This window comes from Aotus nancymaae, unplaced genomic scaffold (assembly GCF_030222135.1).
Source record: "Aotus nancymaae isolate 86718 unplaced genomic scaffold, 86718_ANA_hifiasm-v0.15.2.pri h1tg000028l, whole genome shotgun sequence".
Classification (NCBI taxonomy): Eukaryota; Metazoa; Chordata; class Mammalia; order Primates; family Aotidae; genus Aotus; species Aotus nancymaae.
The window spans coordinates 16,922,288-16,947,897 of NW_026988441.1; the positions used below are offsets into that span (position 1 = coordinate 16,922,288).

A 25,610-nucleotide genomic window follows, 5' to 3' on the forward strand; every position below is an offset into this window, starting at 1 on the left:
GAGGTGGACGTTGGTTGTACATTATGAATGGAGTTAGTACTGATTGTACACTTAAAAATAGTTAAGATAATTTATATGTATTTTACCACAGTAAAAAAAAAAATTGAAAAAATATTAATTGGTTTTTTGAAGAGATCAATAAGATTGATAAACCTCTAGCCAGACCGATCAAAAGAGAGACAGAACACACAAATTGCCAGTGTCAGAAGTGAAAGTATGGACATCAAAACTACAGGCCAGGCATGGTGGCTCATGCCTGTATCCTGGCACTTTGGGAGGCCGAGGAAGGTGGATCAACTGAGGTCAGGAATGTGAGACCAGCCTGGCCAACATGGTGAAACCCCATCTGTACTAAAAGTACAAAATTAGCCAGGCATGGTGGCACATGCCTGTTATCCCAGCTACTTGGGAGGCTGAGGCAGGAGAATTGCTTGAAACCAGGAGGCAGAGGTTGCAGTAAGCTGAGATCACGCCATTGCACTCCAGCCTGGGCAACAAGAGTGTGAAACTCCGTCTCAACAAAACTGAAGAACAAAACAAATCAAACAGACAACAACAACCAAAAAAAAAAATGAAATAAAACCCACTACAGTTATAAGAAGCAGATCTGCAGTTGTAGTGAGCTGCAAATAAGCAGGGAGGGAAGCCTGACTGCAAACAGATATGAGGGGTGTTTGGGGGATGATGGAAATGTCCTCTATGATTGTGATAGTAGCATAACAGATACATACTGATATGAACATTAATCACGTTCATTTAAAAGTATGAATTGCAATCTATGTAAATTATACCTCAACCAACTTAATAAGAAAATAACAAGTTTTGAGGTCTTGGCTTTGAATAGTGGAAGATATAATTTCTGACTAAATATAGGCCCAAGTGGTTTAATTTATAGTTTAACACAGTTCCTTTATTAATTTTTTTTTTTTTTTTTTTTTTTTTTTTTTTGAGAGTCTTGCTGTGTCGCCTAGGCTGGAGTATAGAGCCACTGTGCCTGGCCAAAAATTGTTTTAATTAGTAAAACCATAAATCTACCGGAATCATCCTTAATGGTGAACGTTAAAAATACTCTCTTGACTGGGCACAATGGCTCATACCTATAATCCCAGCACTTTGGGAGGCTGAGGTGGGCGGATCACTAGGTCAGGAGTTTGAGACCAGCCCCCTGACCAAGGTGGTGAAACCCTGTCTCTACTAAAAATACAAAAATTAGCCGGGCATGGTGGCACATGCTTGTAATCCAAGCTACTCAGGAGGCTGAGGGGAGGAGAATTTCTTGAACCTGGGAGGTGGAGGTTGCAGTGAGCCGAGATCACGCCACTGTACTCCAGTCTGGGCAACAGAGAGAGACTCCGTCTCAAAAAGCAAACAACAAAAGAAAGTCCTTTGGCCAGGCATGATGGTTCACACTTGTAATCCCAGCACTTGGGGAGGCTGAGGAGGGTGTATTGCTTGAGCCCAGAGGTTCAACACCAGCCTCGACATCATAGCAAAACCCCATCTCTACAAAAAATACAAAAATGTGCCAGGCGTGGTAGCACACACCTGTAGTCCCATCTACTTGGGAGGCTGAGGTGGAAGGATTGAGCCTGGGAGGTTGAGGCTGCAGTCAGCAGTGATAATGCCACTGCATTCAAGCCTGGTAACAGAGTGAGACCCTGAAAAAAAAAAAAACGCCCTTACAGAAAGGGTCAAGATGAGGAAACTAATTAGTGCTGTAGACATTCATACTATACATATGATCCAAGCTACAAGTACAAATTAAGAAAAGAAATAAGGCATATAGAAAGGAATAGACAAACATTTTTATTAACAAATAATACCAACATCTTTCTAGACAATCCAATCTCATGAAGAAACCGTTTGATCTACTAGTTTATCAATGTTACAATGCTTAGACAAAAAAACAGCATTTAGTACATGGTAATAGTAATCAATTACATAACAGAAAAAGTATCCCAATCATAATATAAACAAAAAAATCATGATCTAGAAATAAGTAAAATAAAAAATGTGTAAACCTTTATGCTAAAAGTACAAAGACTTACTAAAGCACCTAAAAGAATACCTACTGAAACATAGAGATATACCAGGTACAGGAAGAGGAAAAACTCAATGCCATAAGATGTCAGTAATGATTCTTCTTTCCAATACTGTGGCAGACTAGAAATATTGAAAATCCTCTATTAAAAGGATTTACCCTGAATAGATCATCTTTGGTTGATAAGAATATACAGGTGATCTTTCTGTTTTCATTGTGCCTTTCTCTGCTCTTTAAAAAATTATTTCTCTCTACTTTTTTCACAAAAAGTAAAAACATAAAGAGTATTGGCTGAGCACAGTGGCTCACACCTCTAAGTCCCAGCACCTAGGAGGCTGAGGTGGGAGGATCACTTGAGCCCAGGAGTTCAAGACCAGCCTGGACAACATGATGAAACTCTTTCTCTACAAAAAATACAAAAATTAGCTCTGTGTGGTGGTGTGCACCTGTAGTCCCAGCCACTCGGGAGGCTGAGGTGGGGGATCAATTGAGCCCGGGAAGTTGAGGCTGCAGTGAGCCGAGATTGCACTCCAGCCTGGGCAACGCAGCAAAACCCTGTCACACACGAAAAAGACAACTGTGAACTGTAAAAAGCACTCTTCCGTCTTCACTCTCTCTATATATATTTATGTTTAAATACTGCCAAGGAACCAGTACCAAAAACATGGAGAAGGAATAATAAATGACAGAGTAAGAATTTGAGAACAAACATTTGATTTGTTTCAATAAATTGAGACAAACCTCAACTGACTACAAATTGAGACAAAAGAATCAGTTGAGACAAAGCCTCAATTGATTAACCTTAAAATAACCTTCTTAAAAGGTTGTTTTATCATCCTTAGTGATTAAGATATATATATTTAAAATCATCCATAAGCATATTAGTAAAAGTAGAAATCAATAGATATGTAAGTTGTAGAGATGTGTTAACTTTTTAAAATGCAAGTATAATTTAAATAGAATGAAATACAACAATCTGAAGTACATAGTGGATGAGTTTTTCCATTTTCATCAACCTTATTGAAGTACAATTTATGTACAATAAAATGCAACCATATGTCTACATTCATGCAAATACCAACTTGTAAGAAATGCCTTTCCTGGCCGGGCGTGGTGGCTCACGCCTGTAATCTAAGCACTTTGGAGGCCAAGGTGGGTGGATCACCTGAGGTCAGGAGTTCAAGACCAGCCTGACCAACATGGTGAAACCCCGTCTTTGTAAAAGAAAATTAAAATTAAAAATAAAAAAAGAAAGAAAGAAATGCCTTTCCTGACTACCTTATCCAAATTAGCCCTGCCCACCCCATTTTTTCTCTAATCCCTTACCTTACTTACTTTATAGCACACATACAGCCTGGTTTTATATTACATATATAATTTATTTGTTGTTTGTTACTCTGTCTACTATACTTAAAGCAAATTCCAAGACAACAAAGTTCTTATTTTTCTTACACACTATTGTATCAACAGTTCCTAACACAGGGATGGCTCAAGAGTATACACTCAAGAATATTGAATATATTGATGCATAAGTATCTTTGGAAATATAAACATATATATATGTCTAAATATTTTTAAAGGAGCTGGAGCCAGGAGCAGTGGCTCATGCCTGTAATCTCAACACTTTGAGAGGCTGAGGCAGGTGGATCACTTGAGGTCAGGAGTTCGAAACCAGCCTGGCCAACATGGTGAAACCCCATCTCTACTAAAAATATGGGCAACAAGAGTGAGACTCCATCTCAAAACAAACAAAAAAACTAATACTATCAACATTTTATCATTTAGTAATTTTGGCACAGAGTTTACATAATTAGCCAAATGTCACATAGGTAGTAAATGGTTGTCATTTGTCATTGACCACATTCTCTAATATGAATTTGTATTTCAACAAGCTTTGAGTCATGATAGAAAACTCATTTACATTCATTATCAACTTCTTTCAGTATTAAATGTCCTAATTTTGAAAAAAGTGAATATGAATTAAAAGGAATTCCCACATCCATTGTGTTTGACCCACATATGGAATCTGCTGATGATCCATGGCAAATGAATGGCATGAGAATGGTTTCCTACATTAATTATGTTAGGTCATGAATTCTCCGATGTTCAGTTAGCTGTGTAAGCTGTCTAAAGGCCTTCCCACATGTCTTACATTCATAAGGCTTCTCACCAGTGTGAATACTGTAATGTCGGCTGAGTCCTGAGGCATAGAAAAAGGCTTTCCCACATTCTGGACATTGATACGTTTTGTCACCAGTATGGATTCGTTTATGTTGACTGAGTTGTGAAGGACATCGAAAGGCCTTCCCACATTCCTTACAATCATAAGGTTTCTCACCACTGTGAGTTCGCTGATGTCGAATTAGTTCTGAGCCGCAAGTAAAAGATTTTCCACATTCTTTACATTCATAAGGTCTGTCACCAGTATGAATTCTTTGATGTAGAGTAAGGTGTGTACGCTGTCTGAAGGACTTCCCACATGTCTTACATTCATAGGGTTTCTCACCAGTGTGAATACTGTGATGTTTGGCGAGTCCTGACAAACGGACAAAAGCTTTCCCACATTCCTGACATTGATAAGGTTTCTCACCAGTATGGATTCGTTGATGTTGAGTAAGTTTTGAACGACGTCTAAAGGCCTTTCCACATTCCTTACAATCATAGGGTTTCTCACCAGTGTGAATTTGCTGATGTTGAATTAGTGCTGAGCGAAAAGTAAAAGATTTTCCACATTCCTTACAATGATAGGGTTTCTCACCAGTGTGAATTCGCTGATGTTCAATTAGTGTAGAGTGAGAAGTAAAAGATTTTCCACATTCCTTACAATCATAGCGTTTCTCACCAGTGTGAATTGGCCGATGTTGAATTAGTGCTGAGCGAAGAGTAAAAGATTTCCCACATTCCTTACAGTGATAGGGTTTCTCACCAGTGTGCATTCGCTGATGTTGAGTTAGTGTTGAGTGAGAAGTAAAAGATTTCCCACATTCCTTACAATCATAGAGTTTCTCACTAGTGTGAATTCGCCGATGTTGAATTAGTGTTGAATGAGAAGTAAAAGATTTCCCACATTCCTTATCATCATCGAATTTCTCACCAGTGTGTGTTTGCTGATGTTGAATGAATGTTGAGTGAGAAGTAAAAGATTTCCCACGTTCCTTACAATCATAGGGTTTCTCGCCAGTGTGATTTTGCTGATGTTGAATTAGACCTGAGCAGAAAGTAAAAGATTTCCCACATTCTTTACATTCATAAGGTTTCTCACCAGTATGAATTCTCCGGTGTTGATTAAGATATGTACGCTGTGTAAAGGCCTTCCTACATTCTGGACATTCATAGGGTTTCTCACCGGTGTGAATTCTGTGATGTTGGGTGAGTCCTGAGACACTAGTAAAGGCTTTCCCACATTCCTGACATTGGTAAGATTTCTCACCAGTATGGATCTGTTGATGTTGAGTAAGTCGTAAACGAAGTCTAAAGGCCTTCCCACATTCCTTACAATCATAGGGTTTCTCACCAGTGTGAATTTGCTGATGTTGAATTAGTGTTGAGCCAACAGTAAAAGATTTTCCACATTCCTTACAATTATAAGGTTTCTCACCAGTGTGAATTCGCTGATGGTGAATTAGTGCTGAGCGAAAAGTAAAAGATTTTCCACATTCTTTACAATCATGGGGTTTCTCACCAGTGTGAATTGCCTGATGTCCAATTAGCCCTGAGCGAAAAGTAAAAGATTTTCCACATTCTTTACAATGATAGGGTTTCTCACCAGTGTGAATTCGTTGATGCTGAAGTAGTGCTGAGCCAGAAGCAAAAGATTTCCCACATTCCTTACAATCATAGGGTTTCTCACCAGTGTGAATCTGCTGATGTCGATTTCGTGTTGAGCGAAAAGTAAAAGATTTTCCACATTCCTTACAACAATAAGGTTTCTCACCAGTGTGAATTCGCTGATGTTGAAGTAGCGCCGAGGCTGAAGCAAAAGATTTCCCACATTCCTTACAATTATAGGGTTTCTCACCAGTGTGAATTCGCTGATGTTGAATTAGTGATGAGCCAGCAGTAAAAGATTTTCCACATTCTTTACAATCATAGGGTTTCTCACCAGTGTGAATTGTCTGATGTCCAATTAACCCTGAGTGAAAAGTAAAAGATTTTCCACAATCCTTACAATGATAGGGTTTCTCACCAGTGTGAATTCGCTGATGTCGAATTAGTGCTGAGCGAAAAGTAAAAGATTTTCCACATTCCTTACAATCATAGGGTTTCTCACCAGTGTGAATTCGCTGATGTCGAATTAATGCTGAGACTGAAACAAAAGATTTTCCACATTCCTTACAATCATAAGGTTTTTTAGCAGTGTGAATTCGCTGGTGTCGAATTAGTGTTGAACGAACAGTAAAAGATTTTCCACATTCCTTACAATGATAGGGTTTCTCACCACTGTGAATTTGCTGATGTTGATTTAGTGTTGAGCCAGAAGTAAAAGATTTTCCACATTCTTTACATTCATAAGGTTTGTCACCAGTATTAATTCTCTGATGTTGAGTAAGGTGTACAGATGGTCTAAAGGCCTTCACAGATTCCTGACACTCATGGGGTCTGTCATCTGTATTAATTTTCTGGTGTTGGATAAGATGTGAACCAGAAACAAAAGCTTTTCCATATTCTTTACATGCATAGGGCTTTTCCCTAGTATGAATTCTCTGATGTTTAACAAGATAGGAAAAATGACCAAAGGCCTTCCCACACTCCTTACATTTATAGAGTTTTTCACTAGTATGGGTTTCTTGCTCTTGTGTAAGTTCTGAGCCATATTTAATAGCCATACATTCTGTGGATTTATACAGTTTCTCTCCAGGATGAATCTGATGATGCAGAGTGAGAGATGTCTGTAGGCAGAAAGTTGGCATTTTTTCATAAGTCATTAATGCTTTTTCCAAATGTCGCTCCTGATTTATACCTTGTTGCTCAAACTGGCCTTTGCTTTCCCAGTCATTTCTGATACTGGAGCCCACAAGGCTATGACGTTTTTCCATTCTCACCCACTGAGATGATGTTACTTCATAGATTTCTTTTGGCAGACATGAATATTTGGTCTTACATCTGAACTCCAAGTCTGAAAAATAACCAGAAAGCAAAAACATAGTGTTTCCTTGTTGAGTAGAAATAAAAATATCTATGATACAAAGGGGAGACAAACTGAAAATAATGAAATAATCTTTACTCCTTAAGAAGTAAAGACAGGTTGGGTGTGGTGGCTCACGCCTGTAATCCCAGCACTTTGGGAATCTGAGGCAGGAGGACTGCTTGAGCCCAGGAGTTCGAGGGTACAGTGAGCTATGATTGTGCCACTGCACTCCAGCTTGGGTGACAGAGCAAGACCCTGTCTCAAAAAAAAAAAAGGAAAGATGGTGTGTATATATGGTGATAGTAGGTACCCTTATATGATGTGATGAGAACAGCAGTTTATCTCTGTGTGCTTCCGTCTAAAAAATCCTGAAATCCAGTCTAATCACTGGAAAAACACTAGACAAGTCCCAAAATTAGAGACAATCTACAAAATACCTGGCCAGAACTCTCGAAAACTATTGAGATAATCACAAACAAGGAAAGCCTGAAAAGATGTCAAAGCAAAGAGAAGCCAAGGGAGACATGATGACTCAATGTAATGTGTTATCCTAGATGAGATCCTAGAATAGAAAAAAAGGACATTAGGTAAAAACTAAGGAAATCTGAGTAAAGTAGGGACTTTCATTAATAACAATAGATCTCAGCACCATAGGAGAGATAAATAATAATAATAACATTGCTTCAACAATATTATTATTGGATAGGATCAACATTCATTCATTATGGCAAATGTACAAACATAAGATGTTAATGGGAGACTACATGTGATATATATGGTAAGTCTCTGCACTAACCTGTAGCTTTTCTGTAAATCTATACTAAAAAGTTGACTTTTTTAAAGTGAGAAAGTAACATTTCATTAGCAAAAAGGCCAAGCAAATTTTTGTAAAAGACACAAATAGGGGTCTAAAAATTAACACATGAATCATTGAAACTTAAAACTCAATGAATGAATTTGAATTGGCAATGTAAGACTGCAATCATGATTTTTAAAAAATACTTTCCATCTTCATCCGTTGAAGTCTTAGAAACAACCAGTCCAGCAGCAATGAACACGCTAATGACAGATGACAGATTACTGTCTCTAAATACCATCTTTTACTACATAGAACCTGGGCTCCTTGGAGCATCTTGGGATTAGGACAGAAAGTGTGCATTATGTACATGGAAAAAGCTGGCATATTAAAAAAGCAAAGAAGCTATTTAAGACTCTTAGGGTCATGTCGAATAGACTCAGGAACCATTGTGAAGAGTGTCCTATTGGCCTAAGTTGGGACAAGTTGAGCATGAATTCAAGAATAATAACTGTAATCATTGTAATGTAATTATAATAATCACATCAAATATTTTTAAAATCTGTGTGTTCATAAGGACAGTTTTAAAATTACCTGGTAATTTTTGGGGATGAGATGAGGAATAGCTGCTAACATCACAAAAAGAGAAACAACTAGACATGTCCTTCTTGATGAAATACACAATAGTTTACAGGAAAGAAAGGAATAAAGGGAAGGGAGCTACATGTTAAACAACAGATGATCCAGTTTCTTCAACATATAAACTTAAAGGAGAAAGTGAGAGAGAAAGAAAACAACAAAACCTCGCCAGAATGGTTAAATAATTGGAAACCCAAAAGCAAGGTTAACAGTCATAAAGAAAAGTCAAAGATCTCATTGGCCTTCCTGAAAGTAATACTGAAAGAACAGGGATCAAACTGTCTTCAAGATGGAACAGCTAAAAGTTATTCAGAAGTGATGAGATTTTCTAAAAAAAATCTGAGTCAGGTACCATGAGTGCCATGGATGGTAAATTTTAAGTTCTACAGGGTCAGACACAGTGGCACATGTCTGTAATCTCAGTACTTTGGGAGTCTGAGGCAGGTGGATCACTTGAGGTCTGGAGTTCAAGACCAGCCTGGTGAACTTGGCAAAACCACAACATTACTAAAAATGCAAAATAAGTCAGGCATTGTGGTGCACGCCTGAATTCCCAGCTACTCAAAAAAAAAAAAAAAAAAAGTGAATGAGGCTGGGTGCGATAGCCCACATCTGTAATCCCAGTACTTTGGGAGGCCAAGGCAGGTTGATCACTTGAGGTCAGGAGTTCGAGACCAGCCTGGCCAACATGGTAAAACCCTGTCTCTATTAAAAATACAAAAATTAGCTGGGCATGGTGGCACACACTTGTAATCCCAGCTACTCAGGAGGCTGAGGCAGGAGAATTGCTTGAACCCAGGAGGTGAAGGTTGCAGTGAGCCAAGATTGTGCCACTGCACTCCAGCCTGGGTGACAGAGTAAGACATTATCTCAAAAAAATTAAGAAAAATAAAAAGTGAGCTGCCGGGCGTGGTGGCTCACGCCTGTAATCCCAGTGCTTTGGGAGGCCAAGGCGGGTGGATCACGAGGTCAAGAGATCGAGACCATCCTGGTCAACATGGTGAAACCCCGTCTCTACTAAAAATACAAAAAATTAGCTGGGCATGGTGGCGCGTGCCTGTAATCCCAGCTACTCAGGAGGCTGAGGCAGGAGAATTGCCTGAACCCAGGAGGCGGAGGTTGCGATGAGCCGAGATCGCGCCATTGCACTCCAGCCTGGGTAACAAGAGCGAAACTCTGTCTCAAAAAAAAAAAAAAAAAAAAAAGAAAAAGTGAATGAATATCCATTGATGCATGAAATGGCTACATCAAAGGAAAATTAGCTAAAAAGACAAGACAAAAAGAAGTCAAGGATCGGTATGAAAAATAAATATATCTTAAAAGATTAAAAAAAAAACAAATGAGCTTAAATTTCAAAGGGAAAGAAGTAGCTCTAAGATACAGGAAACAGGATGGCTCCTAAAGAAGGAAACTTTATTCTTTGAAATCGGAATAAATTATGACAAGAGGTGGAGGTAAAAGGGGGTTCTTGGCCGGGCGCAGTGACTCACACCTGTAATCCCAGCACTTTGGGAGGCCAGAGCAGGTGGATCACCTGAGGTCAGGAGTTCAAGGCCAGCCTAGCCAAACATGGTGAAACCCCATCTCTACTAAAAATACAAAAATTAGCTGGGTTTGGTGGTGGAAGCCTATGATGCCAGTTCCTCCAGAGGCTGAGGCAGGAGAATTGCTTCAATCCAGGGGCAGAGGTTGCAGTAAGCCAAGATTGTGCCACTGTACTCCAGCCTGGGCAACTGAGCAAGACTCTTTCTCAAAGAAATTTAAAAAGTTGGGGGTTGGGTATCTCGACTTTTTTCCATGTGTCTTAGGCCACAATGCTTGGATGGGACTTTGAGGAAGAGATTCCACCATAAATATTTTTATGGTGCTGCCCCTCTGACGGGCTGGATTCTAAACAGCAGTGCCTTCCCCATCTGCTCAGTCCTTACTCACCTGGGCACCATCCTCCCAAGACATCTCTTGAAACCATCCAGGGCTCTTTCCCTTGCTCCAGTAAGGAAATCACATCAGGCTTTGGGATAGAGAGACCTGTTTATAAGAAAAGAAGTAAGATGGTGGGGCATGGTGGCTCACTTCCGTAATCCCAGCACTGTGGGAGGCCAAGGTGGGTGGATTGCTTGAGGTCAGGAGTTCAAGGCCAGTCTGACCAACATGGTGAAACCCTGTCTCAACTAAAAATATAAAAATTAGCTGGGTGTGGTGGCGGTTGCCTGTAATCCGAGCTACTCCGGAGGCTGAGGCAGGAGAATTGCTTGAACTTGAGAGACAAAGATTGCAGTAAACCGAGACTGTGCCACTGCACTCCAGCCTGGGTGACAGAGCGAGACTTCGTCTCAAAAAAAAAGAAAAAGAAAAGAACTAAATAAGTAAGACATACTCTTGCTGTTACTGAATTCAGAGTTATTCCCTTAATCCTTATGAAGGACTAGAGGAAGGTGTAAAGGTCTAAAGCATGGAGAAGATGGAGGGACCCCAGAGGGCTGCCCATCTCTTAATCTACAAAACACAAAACAATTCCCTAGGCAACAGGTGAAAATTCACCCATACAATTGAAAGGTACATCCAGCTGGGCGTGGTGGCTCATGCCTGTAATCCCAGCACTTTGGGGGACCGAGGTGGGCAGATCACCTCAGGTCGGGAGTTCAAGACCGGCCTGACCAACATGGAGAAACCCTGTCTTTACTAAAAATACAAAATTAGCTGGGCATGGTAGCACATGCCTATAATCCCAACTACACAGGAGGCTGAGGCAGGAGAATAGCTTGAACCTGGGAGGTGGAGGTTGCAGTGAGCCAGGATTGCATCATTGCACACCAGCCTGGGCAACAAGAGTGAAACTCCGTCTCAAAAAAAGAAAAAAAGAAAAAAAAAAGTTGCAGCCAAAATTCATGAGTTATTTGGGGATAGACATCCTTACCTAGTGAGAGCAGGCTGCTGTAGTTCTCCATCATTACATCTCTGTATAAGTCCTTTTGAGTAGGATTCAGGCACTCCCATTCCTCCTGAGAGAAGTCTATAGACAGATCCTGGAACATGACCAACCCCTGAAATGACAAACCCATGCAGCGCTGTTGAAATTAAAGGAAAGGTTTTTAAGATGAAGGAGGAGATGGAAAGGGTGCTGAAGGTTGGAGAGAATATTATACTGAGCAGACTGGCTAGGCTGAGAGTAGGGAAGAGTAAAAAAATTGGTGTAATTTCAACAAAGTACCTCCATGTTCATGGATCTTCCTGTTGCTGCCAGCAAACCTCCTTCATAGAATGGGACATCCATGGTTTGCGCTGGGAATGAATAAAACACATTGATATATTATTTTCCAAATAAATTAAATAAAGTAGAAAAGCACACAGCAAGCTGTAGGCCTAGCAAAGCTGAAAGAATATTACAGTCAACATCTGATATGCAAATTACTATTTACAACAAACTCTTAATAAACAGGCACTCCTCCCTTCCCATTTTCTTCCCTTTTTTTCACTCTTGTTTTTGTTTTTGTTTTTGTTTTTGTTTTGAGACAGGGTCTCCTTCTGTTGCCCAGGCTGGAGTGCAGTGGCACGATCACAGCTCACTGCAGCCTCAACCTTCCAGGCTCAGGTGATCCTCCCATCTCAGCTTCTGTGTTAGCTTAGACTATAGGCATGCGCCACCATGCCCAGCTAGTTTTTTGTATTTTTAGTAGAAACGAGGTTTTGCCATTTCCCCAGGCTGCTGTCAAACTCCTGAGCTCAAGCAATCCACCTGCTTTGGCCTCCCAAAGTGCTAGGATTAGAGGCATGAGCCACCACACCCAGCCTTTTCTCATTTCCTAAAGGAAGACAAGATTTTTCAAAAATATCTACAAAAAGCTTAAAAACCTCTGTTGTACTTTGATAATTAGAACTTCGATAAAATAGTATAGATAGTACTTTGATAATTAAATGTACATTGGCTAGGTGTGGTAACTCACACCTGTAGTCACAGTACTGTGGGAGGCCAAGGCAGGTGAATTGCTTGAGCTTAGGAGTTCAAGACCAACCTGGGCAACATGGCAAAACCCCATCTCTAAAAAAATATATATAATATACAAATTAGCCAGATATGGAGGCATATGCCCGTAGTCCCAGCTACTTGGAAGACTGAGGTGGGAGAATTGCTTGAGCCCAGGAGGTTGAGGCTGCAGTTAGCTGTGATCCTGCCACTCCACTTCAGCCTAGGCAGCAGAGCAAGATCCTGTCTCAAAAAAAAAAAAAAAAAAAGAGTGGTTATTTTGGTAGGAATAAACTGGACACAGGTCAGACAAGAGTTACAAGGGCATCCTGTGAGACACCTGGTCACAGGTCAAACACTTGAGCATTAGGCGGTGGGTCAGAAAAAAGAAATGTCCTGTGAAAGGCAACTGTAAAGGCCTACAAACCCCTCCCCTAGAGACCCATTAGGGTGAGGCTAGAGTTCATAGTCATTCTCCTGAAAGAGACCTCAAAACTCAATTAGAAGAAAACTATAATATTTGTTATAAAGAAGCCATTTTCCAAAGAGTAGTTCAAAGATAAAATATATAGTCTTCCTTTGGATATAAAATAAAATCTTGAGATACGCCAAAACTATTTTGCTTTTACTGAATAATTTTTGTGCACATGTGTTGTTACTTTGGCTGCAAGTGGCTAACAAGCTTTGATTTTCTTTCCTTTTTCTTTTTTTATTTTGAGACAGAGTCTCACTCTGTCATCCAGGCTGGAGTGCAATGGCCTGATCTCAGTTCACGGTAACCTCAGCCTCCCAAGTAGCTGGAATTACAGGCATCCACCACCATGCCTGGCTAATTTTTGTATTTTTAGTACAGACAGGGTTTCACTATGTTGCTGAGGCTGGTCTCAAACTCCTGGCCTCAAGTGATCCACCCACCTTGGCTTGCAGAGTACTGGGATTACAGGTGTGAGCCATGCTGCCCAGCCAACTCTGATTTTCTAACTTTCCCCATGTATTAGGGTCACACTGGGAAAAAACAGGTCAGAGCCATTGGAGCCACGTGTACAAATGTGCAGTAGCTCTGCTAGCAACACTGCTGCTTGCTTTGGCTCTTAGGACAGATGAGTTCAGCACTTGTCTGCCCTTGCTCTAGCTGTCACTGTGTCCCCCCAACAGATGCACAATCATTTCACTCAGTTAGTTCACTTTGGATATCCCACCATTAGATTAAAACCAGCAGGCCAAAAAGCGAACTTGAGGAAATGCATTCACATCCACAGTGTTCTCATAGGGTCAGTATCATGTACACATGACAGGACTGTGGTTGCAGGGGGCAGAATGAAGTGTCATCCTTAACTGGCCATCCAATGTCATCAGCAGGCCAGTCATCAGAATGAAGTGTCATCCTTAACTGGCCATCCAATGTCATTGTCAGGATGACAATGAACAGGAGGACTTTATAGGATATTATCTGATGTTTTCTAAATATTACCTTATAAATGCTCCTTTATAACTTAAGGACAGGGACCCTGTCTTTTAAAGCTTTATATATCCTCAAGTAAAGGTTTTTCATATTAAATCCATTAATAATATCTAGTGGCTGACTTGGAAATTCCATTTCTAGGTACTTATCCAAAGAATTTTTTTTTTTTTAGACAAGTCTCAATCTGTGGCCCACACTAGAGTGCAGTGAAGTGATCATAGCTCACTGTAACCTCTGCCTCCTGGGTTCAAGCGATTCTTGTGCCTCAGCCACCAAAGTAGCTGGGAATACAGTGCATACCGCCACACCTGGCTTATTTTTTTGGTATTTTTGGTAGAGACATGGTTTCACCATGTTGGCCAGGCTGGTCTCAAACTTCTGGCCTCAAGCGATCCATCCAACTTGGGCCTCCCAAAGTGTTGGGATTACAGGCATGAGCCACCAAGCCAAGCCAGAGAATTTTGAAAGTATGAAGTTGTATGCAGAAGAATGTTTCTCAAAGACAAAAATCAAAACATCTGAAACTAATGTCTTGTTGGTTGATGTATAATACAATACTTTGTAATAGGAAAGACATGCAATATTGAGGGAGTCAGGCAAAAGAAAAAAACAAAAAGAAGAAAAGGAAGAAAAAGAAAATTACTATTAGGACTTAAAGCTATTTCTCCCTGTCTGTTTTCCATACGCAGAACAATGCAGATGTGACCACAGTACACATATAATTTTGAAATATGTCCTTCACAGTTTGATTTTTTTCTTGTCATAAACACCTCATACATGGCATTTAAATGTCCACCAATTCTATTCTGACACTATCTCCATGAGATAGTGTCATCCCACAGGTTGAGGGCTTAGTTCCCAAAACTGCATACCTTTCAGACACCAGCCACAAGTCCCAGTCTCTGGAACTTCTGACTGATGAGTTTGATTTGTGGTTCCTACAACCCCCTCTTTGGGTTCAATTAATTTGCTAGAATAGAATGGCTCACAGATCTCAGGGAAACACATTTACTGGCTGATTATAATATTCCAAAGGATACAGATGAAGAGATGCCTAGGGTGAGCTATGGGAGAAGGGGCACAGAGCTTCCATGCCCTCCCTGGGCACGACCCTCCAGGAACCTCCATGTGTTCAGCTCTCTGGAAGCTCTCCAAATCCATTCTTTTTGGGTTTGTAAGGAGGCTTCATTACATAGTCATGATTGATTAAACCATTGGCCACTTGCCGTCAACTTAATCCTCAGTCTCCTCCATTCCCCAGGGGTGGGAGGGTAGGGCTGAAAGTCCCAGCCATCTAATCCTGCCTTGGTCTTTCTGATGACCAGCCCCCATCGAAGCTATTGGTCAACCACTAACATATAAAAAGCCAAAGGCCAAAGGCTCACTGTAACCTCTGCCTCCTGGGTTCAAGCAATTCTATTTCAGCCTCCCGAGTAGCTGAGATTACAGGCACGTGCCACCATGCCCAGCTAATTTTTTGTATTTTTAGTAGAGACAGAGTGTCACTATGTTGGCCAGACTGGTCTTGAACTCTCAACCTCATGATCTGCCCACCTTGGCCTTCCAAAGTGTTGGTATTACAGGCGTGAGCCACTGCACCCAGTCCCGAGAATTTAATGCAATACAGATGTGGACACTGGCCCAAGCATTTATGCACCAATGACTGGGCAAATCTCTGGTCCTGTTGGTACAAACTATTGATCAAGCCCCCAATCTCATTCCTACCCCTAAAATATAGCAAAGTAAAAGATCTTGTCACCTATTTGGATAAGATTAACACCATCCCATAAACTGCATGGCTTTCAATCCCAGGGCTATAGTGTGTGATGCTACATAGAATATGCACTAATCTTCTCTTCAGTAATTGAGTTGTTAAGGATAAATGCTCTTGTCTCTGCCTCACTAGGCCACCAGAGATCTTAAGAGGAGACTCTGCACACGGGATAAACAGCCAAATTAATACTAAGGTAGACAGGACATATAGGACATCCAGTCTTTAACCCCAGGGCCTCCATTATATAGTCCCAATTGGAAGTACAGGTCTTTGGAATGGGCTTTTGGTAGGCAGGAATTGTCAGAAAAGGGAGAAAAAAATGTTCTGAAAAAAACAACGACTTAAGGGAAGAAAGAAAAAACCACCTGCTCAGCGTGGTGGCTCATGTTTCTTATCCCTTTGGGAGGCCGAGGCAGCAGATCACTTGAGGTCAGAAGTTTCAGACCAGCCTGGCCAACATAGTGACACTCTGTCTCTACTAAAAATACAAAAAAATTAGCCAGGCATGGTGGCATGCGCCTGTAGTTGCAGCTACTCGAAAGACTGAGGCACACGAACTGCTTGAACCTGGGGACAGGGACGGAGCTTGCTGTGAGCCAAGACTGTACTACTGTACTGCTGCCTAGGCAACAGAGCAAGGCTCTGTCTCTAAAAAGAAAAAAAAAAAAAAGAAAGAAAAAACCCAAAGCACTTTGAGCCTGAGCTTGGTCTTAAGGTGCTCCATAACCATTTCTTCCTCTTTCTCTTTGTAACATAAACTGTTCAAAGAAACTAAGCTGGGTGGACTGGCTCACGCCTATAATCCCAGCACTTTGGGAGGTCAAGGAAGGCGGAATGCTTGATTCCAGGAATTTGAGACTAGCCTGGGCAATATGGCAAAATCTCTACAAGAAATGCCAAAATAAGTCAGGTGTGGTGGCCTGTGCCTATACTCCCAGCTGCTCTGGAGGCTGAGGTGGGAGGATCGCTTGAGTTGGGAAGGCAGAGGTTGCAGTGAGCCGAGATCACGTCACTGCTTTCTAGCCTGTGAGAGAGAAAGAGCCAAAACTTGACTAAAAAAAAAAAATTATCCTAGCATGGTGGCACATGCCTGTGGTCCTGGCTACTCAGGAGGCTGAGTTGGGAAAATCACTTGAGCCCAGGAGTTCCAGGCTACAGTGAGCCGTGATTGATCTTCTGTACTCCAGGCTGGGTGACAGAGTGAGACCCTATCTCAGAAAATAAATAGAAATCGAAATAAGGTGTTTTTTTTTGAAGAAAAAAAAAACTGGTAAGACATTTATTTTGAGGCCGGGCGAGCAGAAAAAAAAAAAAGACATTTATTTTGAAACCCCAACTGACCAGGTTGGAATGCCCCACCTTTCAAGCCTGCAACTCCCACACAACACACAGGCAGGAGAATGTCAGGGAAGACCGGAGAGTCCAGCACAGTGTAATTACAGGAAAGGGCCAGAATCTATCCTGAGCTCACAGATGTCTCCTGGGAACAGAGTGGTGAAGTTACACCTGCACAATCACAGCACACACACCCCCTGTGCACACACAGTTGCTGTGCCAGGTCACGGGGTCATTCATAATCCTACAAACACACCAAGAGTGTTAGTCTCGCCAGTGCACCACAATGTAGCAGTCTCTCCTTGTTCCCGGTCGCCTGGAATTCTTTCTCTCAGGGCCAAGAAAATTAAGGAGCGTGGATACAAAGGATGAGGTTGGAGCGGAATTTTGATAAGCAAAAGAAGAAAGCCCTCCCTAGCGGAGAGGGGACCCGAGAGAACGCTGCCAACTTAGGAGGCTGAATCTGGGGTTTTTATGAACGGGGAAGGTGGGGAATGTGCTGACTGGTCTGCGGGCTGTCTTGGAGAAAGAAATACTCAGCTTGGCCCTGGGACCTTAGCCTGGGACCAATCAAAGGCTGAAATGAAAGTCTGGCCCAGGATAGAGCAAGGGCTGAAGTGAAAGCTTGGCCCAGGGCCGATCAGGGGCTGAAGTGAAAGCTTGGCTGGGAGGAATCAGGGACTGAAGTGATAATTCGTAGAGGCTCAGCTCACAGTGCAAAGCATGTCCAAAAAAGGGAAGTGGCCACTGGAGCCTGTTAGTCCAAGCTGCAGTTTTGGAAGCCCCCGCCATTTCACAGACCCTGGTCAGAGGGAAACATTCCACTGGGGTTCGAGCTGTGAGAAATATCCTCCCAACCGCATGACTTCCTTATCGCATCCTGCTGGGCAAAGACCCAAAAAACATCCTTATCGACATTCTCCCAGGCAACAAGCCACAACCGTGCAGATCCCTCCTGGCCAGGCCTGTAATTACTCCAGCCTGTTAGGGGCAGTGGCCTCTGGCATTTAGCTGGTCCCCGCCATTGAGCTGCCAACTCTCTCTGTCTTTCTTTAACCCTCGCCTTCCCTTCAAAACCTAACAGAGCCCACCGTGTACATGCCCACGAAAGAAGCGACTGTTTCCTGGAAGCCCGCCGGTCACACGAAGGACAAAGGCGTTTCTATGCTGGGCCTCGGTCCCTTATCAGTACAGCTGAGGAATGTCTTTAGGACAACCCCCTGTGCTAGTTTTCCTTATCTGTGGCTGCAGCCTGATTTTTCAGGCAGTTTCTGTTTAAAGGAGTTTCACCAAGAACCCACCCACCCTAACTGCCTGTTTTTTTCTCTCAAGGGAACACACAAAGTCCCAATCGCACACACGCCTCCCCATATCCACTTACCCATTGCCTCACAACCATCACACTCCTCTCTCACACACACCAAGGGGCCACACAAGTTGCACCTGCACAGCTACAGACCTGCAACTCGCGCACACGGTGCTGCACACACACGCAGTCACGCACCCACCCCGGGATACGCAGCCCCAACCACGCAATCACCAGATCTCCACATCCGCACGCCCAGCTCGGCTCGTCCAGGATACACTCAAACATTCCGGGTGCGCAGTCACAAGTGCCCACCTGATCACCCAGAGTCAGCATCACCCAGCCACAGTCACAGACCACGAAGACCCCCGGCAACCATCGCGATCACATACGCAAACTCCTCTCCTCATCCCTCCACACACAAAAGGACCGGAGCCGGATTCCTCACAGTCAGCTTTCTCTAGTTCCGGTCGGGGACAGCCTGGCCAAGTTGTTCCAGACTCCGACAGCCGGCGGCGGCTAATACAGTACAGCCAACGGTCCCGCCACCTGGCTAAGAGGAAGCCTAATTCTCGCGAGACTTGTCGCGGCCTGCGCGATCCTCTGGGAACTGTAGTCCAGAGCCCTACTGCGGGCTTCCCTACTCTCATCACCAAGCCGGGCTTGTTTCCATTTACCGCTCCTCTGCACCGAGGATCGCGAGCCCTCATGCCGAGCAGCTCGCTATGGGGCCGGCTCATCCGCTAGAGTGGCCAGGCCTGATTATCCCTGGCAGCTCGGTTATCTGGGGTACGACACAAGAAAACGTGCTTCTGGTTCTCGGCGGAAGTAGCTCCGAACAGTGAACCGATGGGAAATGTAGTCCAGGGTCAGAGACTCGGTCAAACTAGCCACGATGCGAGCCTAGGAATTCTTCGCTTCAAGGCTGGTCCTGGCTGTTAGGTTGGAACTCACGCATCCAGATGCTAACTCGCCTTCAGAATGCAGAGGGGATGAAACACTGACGGGACATTTCAATCTATATGGGTGAGTCCAGGGCTCGGTCTGCACTGCGCTGAGGGTGAAGGTGAAGGTGAAATCTGATGGTCGCGTTCTGGATCGGGTGGAGGAAGCGGCAGGAAAGGAATCAAAATCGTGGCTTGGATGAGCTTGTGTGCGGATGCCCTCTGGGAACGGGCCTTGGCCGACGAGGGCCCGAAGATGCTGCCTTGTGGTCGCAGGTGTGAGTGGAAGCTGTGTGAGTGTCAATGTGGGTTGCCTGTTTGGGAGACCAGGATTATATCTTTGAATCAGGTAGTAACCTTGGAGCCAGGCATTTGTAAAATGATAATAAGAGGGGATTATTTGGGAGCATTGATTTTATCTGGAGGTTGAGAGGAGAGGGGGGAAAAAACCCTAATTTCTGATAAACAACATAAATAGATTTTTATATTAAAATAGTCATATTTATTATGAACTAGAATGTAAATCCAACATGCCTTTTAAAGCAAGAAAGAAGATTTCAAAGTAATTTGTTGTTATGAGATCCGTGCTTTTATCTTATCTCAGACTCCTAATAATAGGCACATACACTCCTATGTACATTTAATGAAACTACTAAAATATTTGGATTTAAATCTTCCACCTTACTATTTGTTTTCTGCGTATCCTACTTCTTCATGACTTTGACATTTTCAAAGAATCCAGGTTATTTTGTTTTTGGTGGTGGTGAGTTTTGCTTGGGTTTTGTTTTTTGGTTTTTGGTTTTATTTTTGGAGACAAGGCTTTGCTTTATCACTTGGGCTGGAATACAATGGCGCCACGATAGCTAGACATATACCAGATACAACCTCCAACTCCTGAGCTCAAGTGATCCTCTTGCTTCAGCCTCCTGAGTAGCTGGGACTACAGGCCTGCACCACCACGCCCCGATAATTTTTTATTTTTTGTAGAGATAGGGTGTTGCTGTGTTTCCCAGTGTTATCTCAAACTCTTGAGCTCAAGAGATCCTCCCACTTTTGCCGCCCAAAGTACTAGAATTACAGGCATGACCCCCCATGCCAGGACAACTAGTTTGTAGAGTGTTTTTCAATTTGGGTGTACCTCGTCTTTATACATCTTTGGGAGGAATACCACATAAGTAATGCGGTTTATCTCATCAAGAGACACACAGTGTCAATGTGTTCCATTCTTGATGATGTTAACTTTTATTACTTACTCAAAATAATGTCTATGAGGTTTCACCACTGTAGAGTGAATAGATGAATATGTGGGATTCATCAATGAATAAGTAAAAGGAAGTCAACTGGCAAAAGAACTGAGTTGGGAGGATGGCTTAAGCCTGGGAGGTCGAGGCTGCAGTGAGCTGTGATAGCACCACTGCACTCCAGCCTGGGTGACACAGTGACACCCTGTCACAAAAAAATTAAATAAACAAATAAATGCCCAGCTCCTGATCATCTCAGGAATTTCCTATGCCTCTTTGTTATATTGGGGCACTGGTTTCCTGGAACTTATGTCTTTTTTTTTTTTTTTTTTTGATTTAGCATCTCATTTTTGTAAAAAACACATCCTTGTTTTGTTTAGCACTTTGACAAAGGTTAATTTGGGACAAAACTTTGGGACTTTTATAAGTCTGACAATGTCTTTATTCTACCTCTTTTGTATGATACCTTAACTGAGTTTGAAATTTTAGATTGAATGTAGTTTTCATTTAGAATTTTCAATTACATAACATTGTCTGCTAGCTTACAGTATTTATTTTAAAATATAATGACAATTTGATTTGTGTTGTGTAACTTTCTTTCTCTTTTAAAGCATTTAAAGACCAGCCTCAGTGACTCATGCTTGTAATTCCAGATCTTTGGGAGTCTGAGGCACGAGGATTGCTTGAGCTCAGGAATTCAAAAGCAGCCTGGACAACATTTTTATAAAAATAAAAATAGGCCAGGTGCAGTGGCTTACGCCTGTAATCCCAGCACTTTGGGAGGCTGCAGATCACCTGAAGTTAAGAGTTTGAGACTAGCCTGGCCAACGTGGTGAAACCCTATCTCTACTAAAAATACAAAAATTAACTGAATGTGGTGGCGTATGCCTGTAATCCCAGCTACTTGGAAGGCTGAGACAGAAGAATTGCTTGAACCCAGGAGGCGGAGGTTGCAGTGAGCTGAGATTATGTCACTGCACTTCCGTCTGGGTGAAAGAGAGAGCCTCTATCTCGAAAAGAAAAAAAATTGTGGAATAGAGCTACTAAAAATACAAAATATTAGTTAGGTGAGGTGGCATGCACCTGTGGTCTTAGCTACTCAGGAGGCTGAGGCAGAAGAATTGCTTGAACCCAGGAGGCTGTGGTTGCAGTGAGCTGAGATTATGCCACTGCACTCCAGCCTGGGCGACAGAGTGAGAATCTGTCTCAAAAATAGTAATAATAATAATTAAAAAAACATTTAAAATTGTCTCTTCATGCTAGTTCTCTGAAATTTCACAGAAATGTGTTTTGGTGTGGGTCTTGTTTCTGTCACTGAGTGAAAAATGTGGCTCACATTTGTAATCCCAGCAATTTGGGAGGCAGAGGTGGGTGGATCACTTGAGGTCAGGAGTTCAAGACCAGCCTGGCCAACACGGTGAAACCCCATCACTACTAAAAATACAAAAATTCCAAAATTAGCTGGGCGTGGTGGTACAAGGTACTCAGCGGACCTTTGTATTAATATTTTGAAGACTCATGATCTATGTTTCTAGAAATCACCTTTGTTCTGTGAGGCTTTCTTTCATTCATTTTTCTCTTTCTTTCTGGAATTCTTTTTAATTGGATGTTATTATTTCTGATTTTATCTGTAGTTCTGTCATTTTTTATCACCTTTTTGTTTATACTCTATGTTTTTTCCCTACAACTGGCTGATTTCTGCAACTCTAATTCTCATATCTGCTACTAAGTTTTGTAAACAATAGCTGTCTTGGGCTGGGAGCAGTGGCTCACGCCTGTAATCCTAGCACTTTGGGAGGTTGAGATGGGCGGATCACGAGGTCAGGAGATCGAGATCAGCCTGACCAACATGGTGAAACCCCATCTCTACTAAAAGTAAAAGTACAAAAATTAGCTGGGTGTGGTGGTGCATGCCTGTAGTCCCAGCCACTTGGGAGGCTGAGGCAGGAGAATCGCTTGAACCCCGGGGGCAGAGGTTGCAGTGAGCCAAGATTGCGCTGCTGCACTCCAGCCTGGTGACAGAGCGAGATTCCAGCTCAAAAAGAAAAAGAAAAAGAAAATGGCTGTCTTATTCTTCCTCTTATTTTCTTTTTTTCTGAGACACAGTATTACTTATTTTGTATTTTTCAAGAGCAGCTTTTGTAGTACTGTTATTGGTTAACTTGATATAATATCTTCTTCTTTTTTTTTTTTGAGACCCAGTCTTGTTCTGTCACCCAGGCTGGAGGGCAGTGGCACCATATCAGCTTACTACAACCTCCGCCTCGGGGTTAAAGTGATTCTCCTGCCTCAGCCTCCCAAGTAGTTGGGACTGCAGGCATGTGCCACCATGCCCAGCTAATTTTGGAATTTTTATATTTTTAGTAGAAACAGGGTTTCACCATGTTGGCCAGGCTGGTCTTGAACTCCTGACCTCAAGTGATCCACAAGCCTCGGCCTCTCGAAGTGCTGAGATTTCAGACACGAGCCACTACGCCCAGCCACACACTGTCTATTTTCTCGTCATTTATAGCATTGTTTTGCAACAGACTTGTTGGAATCACACGTTTGTAACTATCCTATTATTATTGTTGTTTGAGACAGCATTTTGCTCTGTAGCCCAGGCTGGAGTGCAGTGGTGCACTCATAGCTCACTGCAGCCTCAACCTCCTGGGCTCAGGTGATTCTCCCACTTCAGCCTCTCCAGTAGCTGGGACCACAGGTATGTGCCACCACACCCAGCTAATTTTTTTTTTTATAGATACAGGGTTTCACCATCTCCAGGCTGGTGTCGAACTCCTAGCCTCAAGCAGTCTGACTGCCTCAGCCTCCTAAAGTGCTGAGATTACAGGTGTGAGCCACTGTGCCCAGCCTTACTATGGTATCATTAAATAATGTTACATGCAGTGTCTTTGCAGAGAGAATTAAGTTTTTCAGAGACTGACTTTGCTCATTTCCTGATTTGTTCATTTTAATTCAAAGAGTAAAATCTTTAGAAAGGCAGGAGGATGACTTGACTCTAGGAATTCAAGACCAGCCTGGGCAACAAAGTAAGTCCCCATCTATAAAAAATAATAATAATAAAATAAAATTAGTTAGGCCTCGACTCACACCTGTAATTCCAGCATTTTGGGAGGCCAAGGTGGGAAGATCACCTAAGGTCAGGAGTTGGAGACCAGCCTGGCCAACATGGTGAAACCCTATCTGTACTAAAAATACAAAAATTAGCCGGGCATGGTGTCAGACACCTGTAATCCCAGCTACTTGGGATGCTGCAGTGGGAGGATCGCTTGAACCCAGGAGGCAGAGGTTGCAGTGAGCCAGGATTGTGCCACTGCACTCTAGCCTGGGTGACAGAGCAAGACTCCATCTCAAAAAAGAAAGTTGCCAGGCGTGATAGCTCACACCTGCAATCCCAGCACTTTGGGAGGACGAGGCGAGCGGATCACCTAAGGTCGAGAGTTCGAGACCAGCCTGACCAACATGGAGAAACCTCTACTAAAAATACAGAATTACCTGGTGTGTTGGTGCATGCCTGTAAACCCAGCTACTCTGGAGACTGAGGCAGGAGAATTGCTTGAACCCAGGAGGCGGAGATTGCGGTGAGCCAAGATCGCAGCATTGCACTGCAGCCTGGGCAACAAAAGCGAAACTCCGTCTCAAAAAAAAAACTTGCAAGCCCTGGGTGGTGTGTGCCTATAGTCTCAGCTACTGGGAAAGCTGAGTTGGGAGGATCTCTTGGGGCCAGGAGTTGAAGACTCCAGTGAGCTCTGATTGCACCACTGCACTCCATCCTGTTCAATAGAGTGAGACTGTCTCAATCAATCAATCAATCAATCAATAAAGGTACTTATCAAAAGTAAGAACACATGCAGGCAGATCACCTGAGGTCAGGGAGTTCGAGACCATCCTGGCCAGCATGCTGAAACCCCATCTCTACTAAAAGTACGAAAATAAACCAGGCGTGGTGGTGTGCCCTTGTAATCTCAGCTGCTTGGGAGGCTGGGATAGGAGAATCCCTTGAACCTGGGAGGCAGAGGTTGTAGTGAGCCAAGATCGCGCCGCTGCACTCCAGCCTGGGCAACAAGAGCAAGACTGCATCTCGAAAAAAAAGTAAGCAGACATATCTGCTGCCTACGTGAGGTTTACATTCTAGCCTGGGAGAGAAAAAAGATTTTAAAGTTAAAGGGGAAAATGATATAATTTTATATCGTGATAAATACTATGAAATAAATAAATAGGTAGTATAAGCAGTAACTTGAGGGATACTTCTGGTAGCATTGATAGCGCAGGTGTCTGGGAGATAACTCTCAAGCTCAGGTGGTGAGGACCAGCAGTGTGGGAGGGTAATCCCAGCAGACGCACAGTTACACTTACGACCTTGAAAAATCAGAGAGCGCTTGGTGTGTTCCAGAAATAGAAAGCAGCGCTGTGTGACTGAAGCTTAGCAAGTGAGTGGGAAATTAGTTTAGATTTAGGATGCAGAGATCGGCATTTTCCATATCCTATGAGGAAATGATAGTGCTGAGATTACAGGCGTGAGCCACTGTACCCAGCCCCAAACCAAGTTTTTACAGCAGCAAGAATAGATGTCCTGGTACAGTCAGTGTCTAAAGATTTTACAAACAATATCTCTTCTTCTAATTTGCAGTCATTATTGAAATAACAAACAAGTGCTATTGTCAGGCTTACTACCAGTAACTAGTTTCATTGATCTGAATAGGAAACTTACTTTATTAATCAGCCACTGTTTGCTATTACCTCATCTCATTAATGCGTCTTTGAATTGAATTATTGCTCAGTAGGAGTGATTGTAGTGACAATGGGATACGTCACTATTGAAGTTATGGTCTCTAAGTGGGTCCTACTACAGTTTCAGCAACTATATAAGCACTACGAGTTTTTACAATGATTTCTGCAATTTTATAAGGCAATAATTTTACCATAATTTATTTTTTATTTTTTGAGACTGAGTGTCACTCTGTCATCCAGGTTGAAGTG

At 42.6% G+C, this 25,610-nt stretch overlaps 1 protein-coding gene and 1 long non-coding RNA gene across 8 annotated transcripts in view; one reads left to right on the forward strand and one right to left on the reverse strand.

Annotated features, from left to right (window-relative positions):
* Positions 1-1,785: 1,785 nt before the first annotated feature.
* On the reverse strand, positions 1,786-19,126 carry ZNF850 (zinc finger protein 850). 4 transcript variants are annotated; one of them, XM_064381412.1, is made up of 5 exons: positions 18,894-19,126; positions 11,816-11,886; positions 11,522-11,648; positions 10,537-10,632; positions 1,786-7,157 (listed from the first exon to the last, which is right to left on the reverse strand). In XM_064381412.1, exons 1-5 carry the CDS (start codon positions 19,093-19,095, stop codon positions 4,120-4,122), a joined length of 3,534 nt encoding a protein of 1,177 aa, XP_064237482.1. In that variant the 5' UTR covers positions 19,096-19,126; the 3' UTR covers positions 1,786-4,119. The 4 variants fall into 4 exon arrangements, with proteins under 4 accessions (XP_064237482.1, XP_064237485.1, XP_064237483.1 ...); XM_064381415.1 differs by having other exon boundaries at positions 18,838-18,907; XM_064381413.1 differs by lacking the exon at positions 18,894-19,126 and adding an exon at positions 18,761-18,887.
* A 157-nt stretch (positions 19,127-19,283) lies between these two features.
* The window catches only part of LOC105706765 (uncharacterized), a 31,955-nt gene continuing 25,628 nt past the window's right edge, over positions 19,284-25,610 (forward strand). The window contains exon 1 of one of the 4 annotated variants that reach the window (XR_010344284.1): positions 19,284-19,471. This is a non-coding gene — a long non-coding RNA (uncharacterized LOC105706765). The other 3 variants (XR_010344282.1, XR_010344285.1, XR_010344283.1) reach the window with 3 other exon arrangements.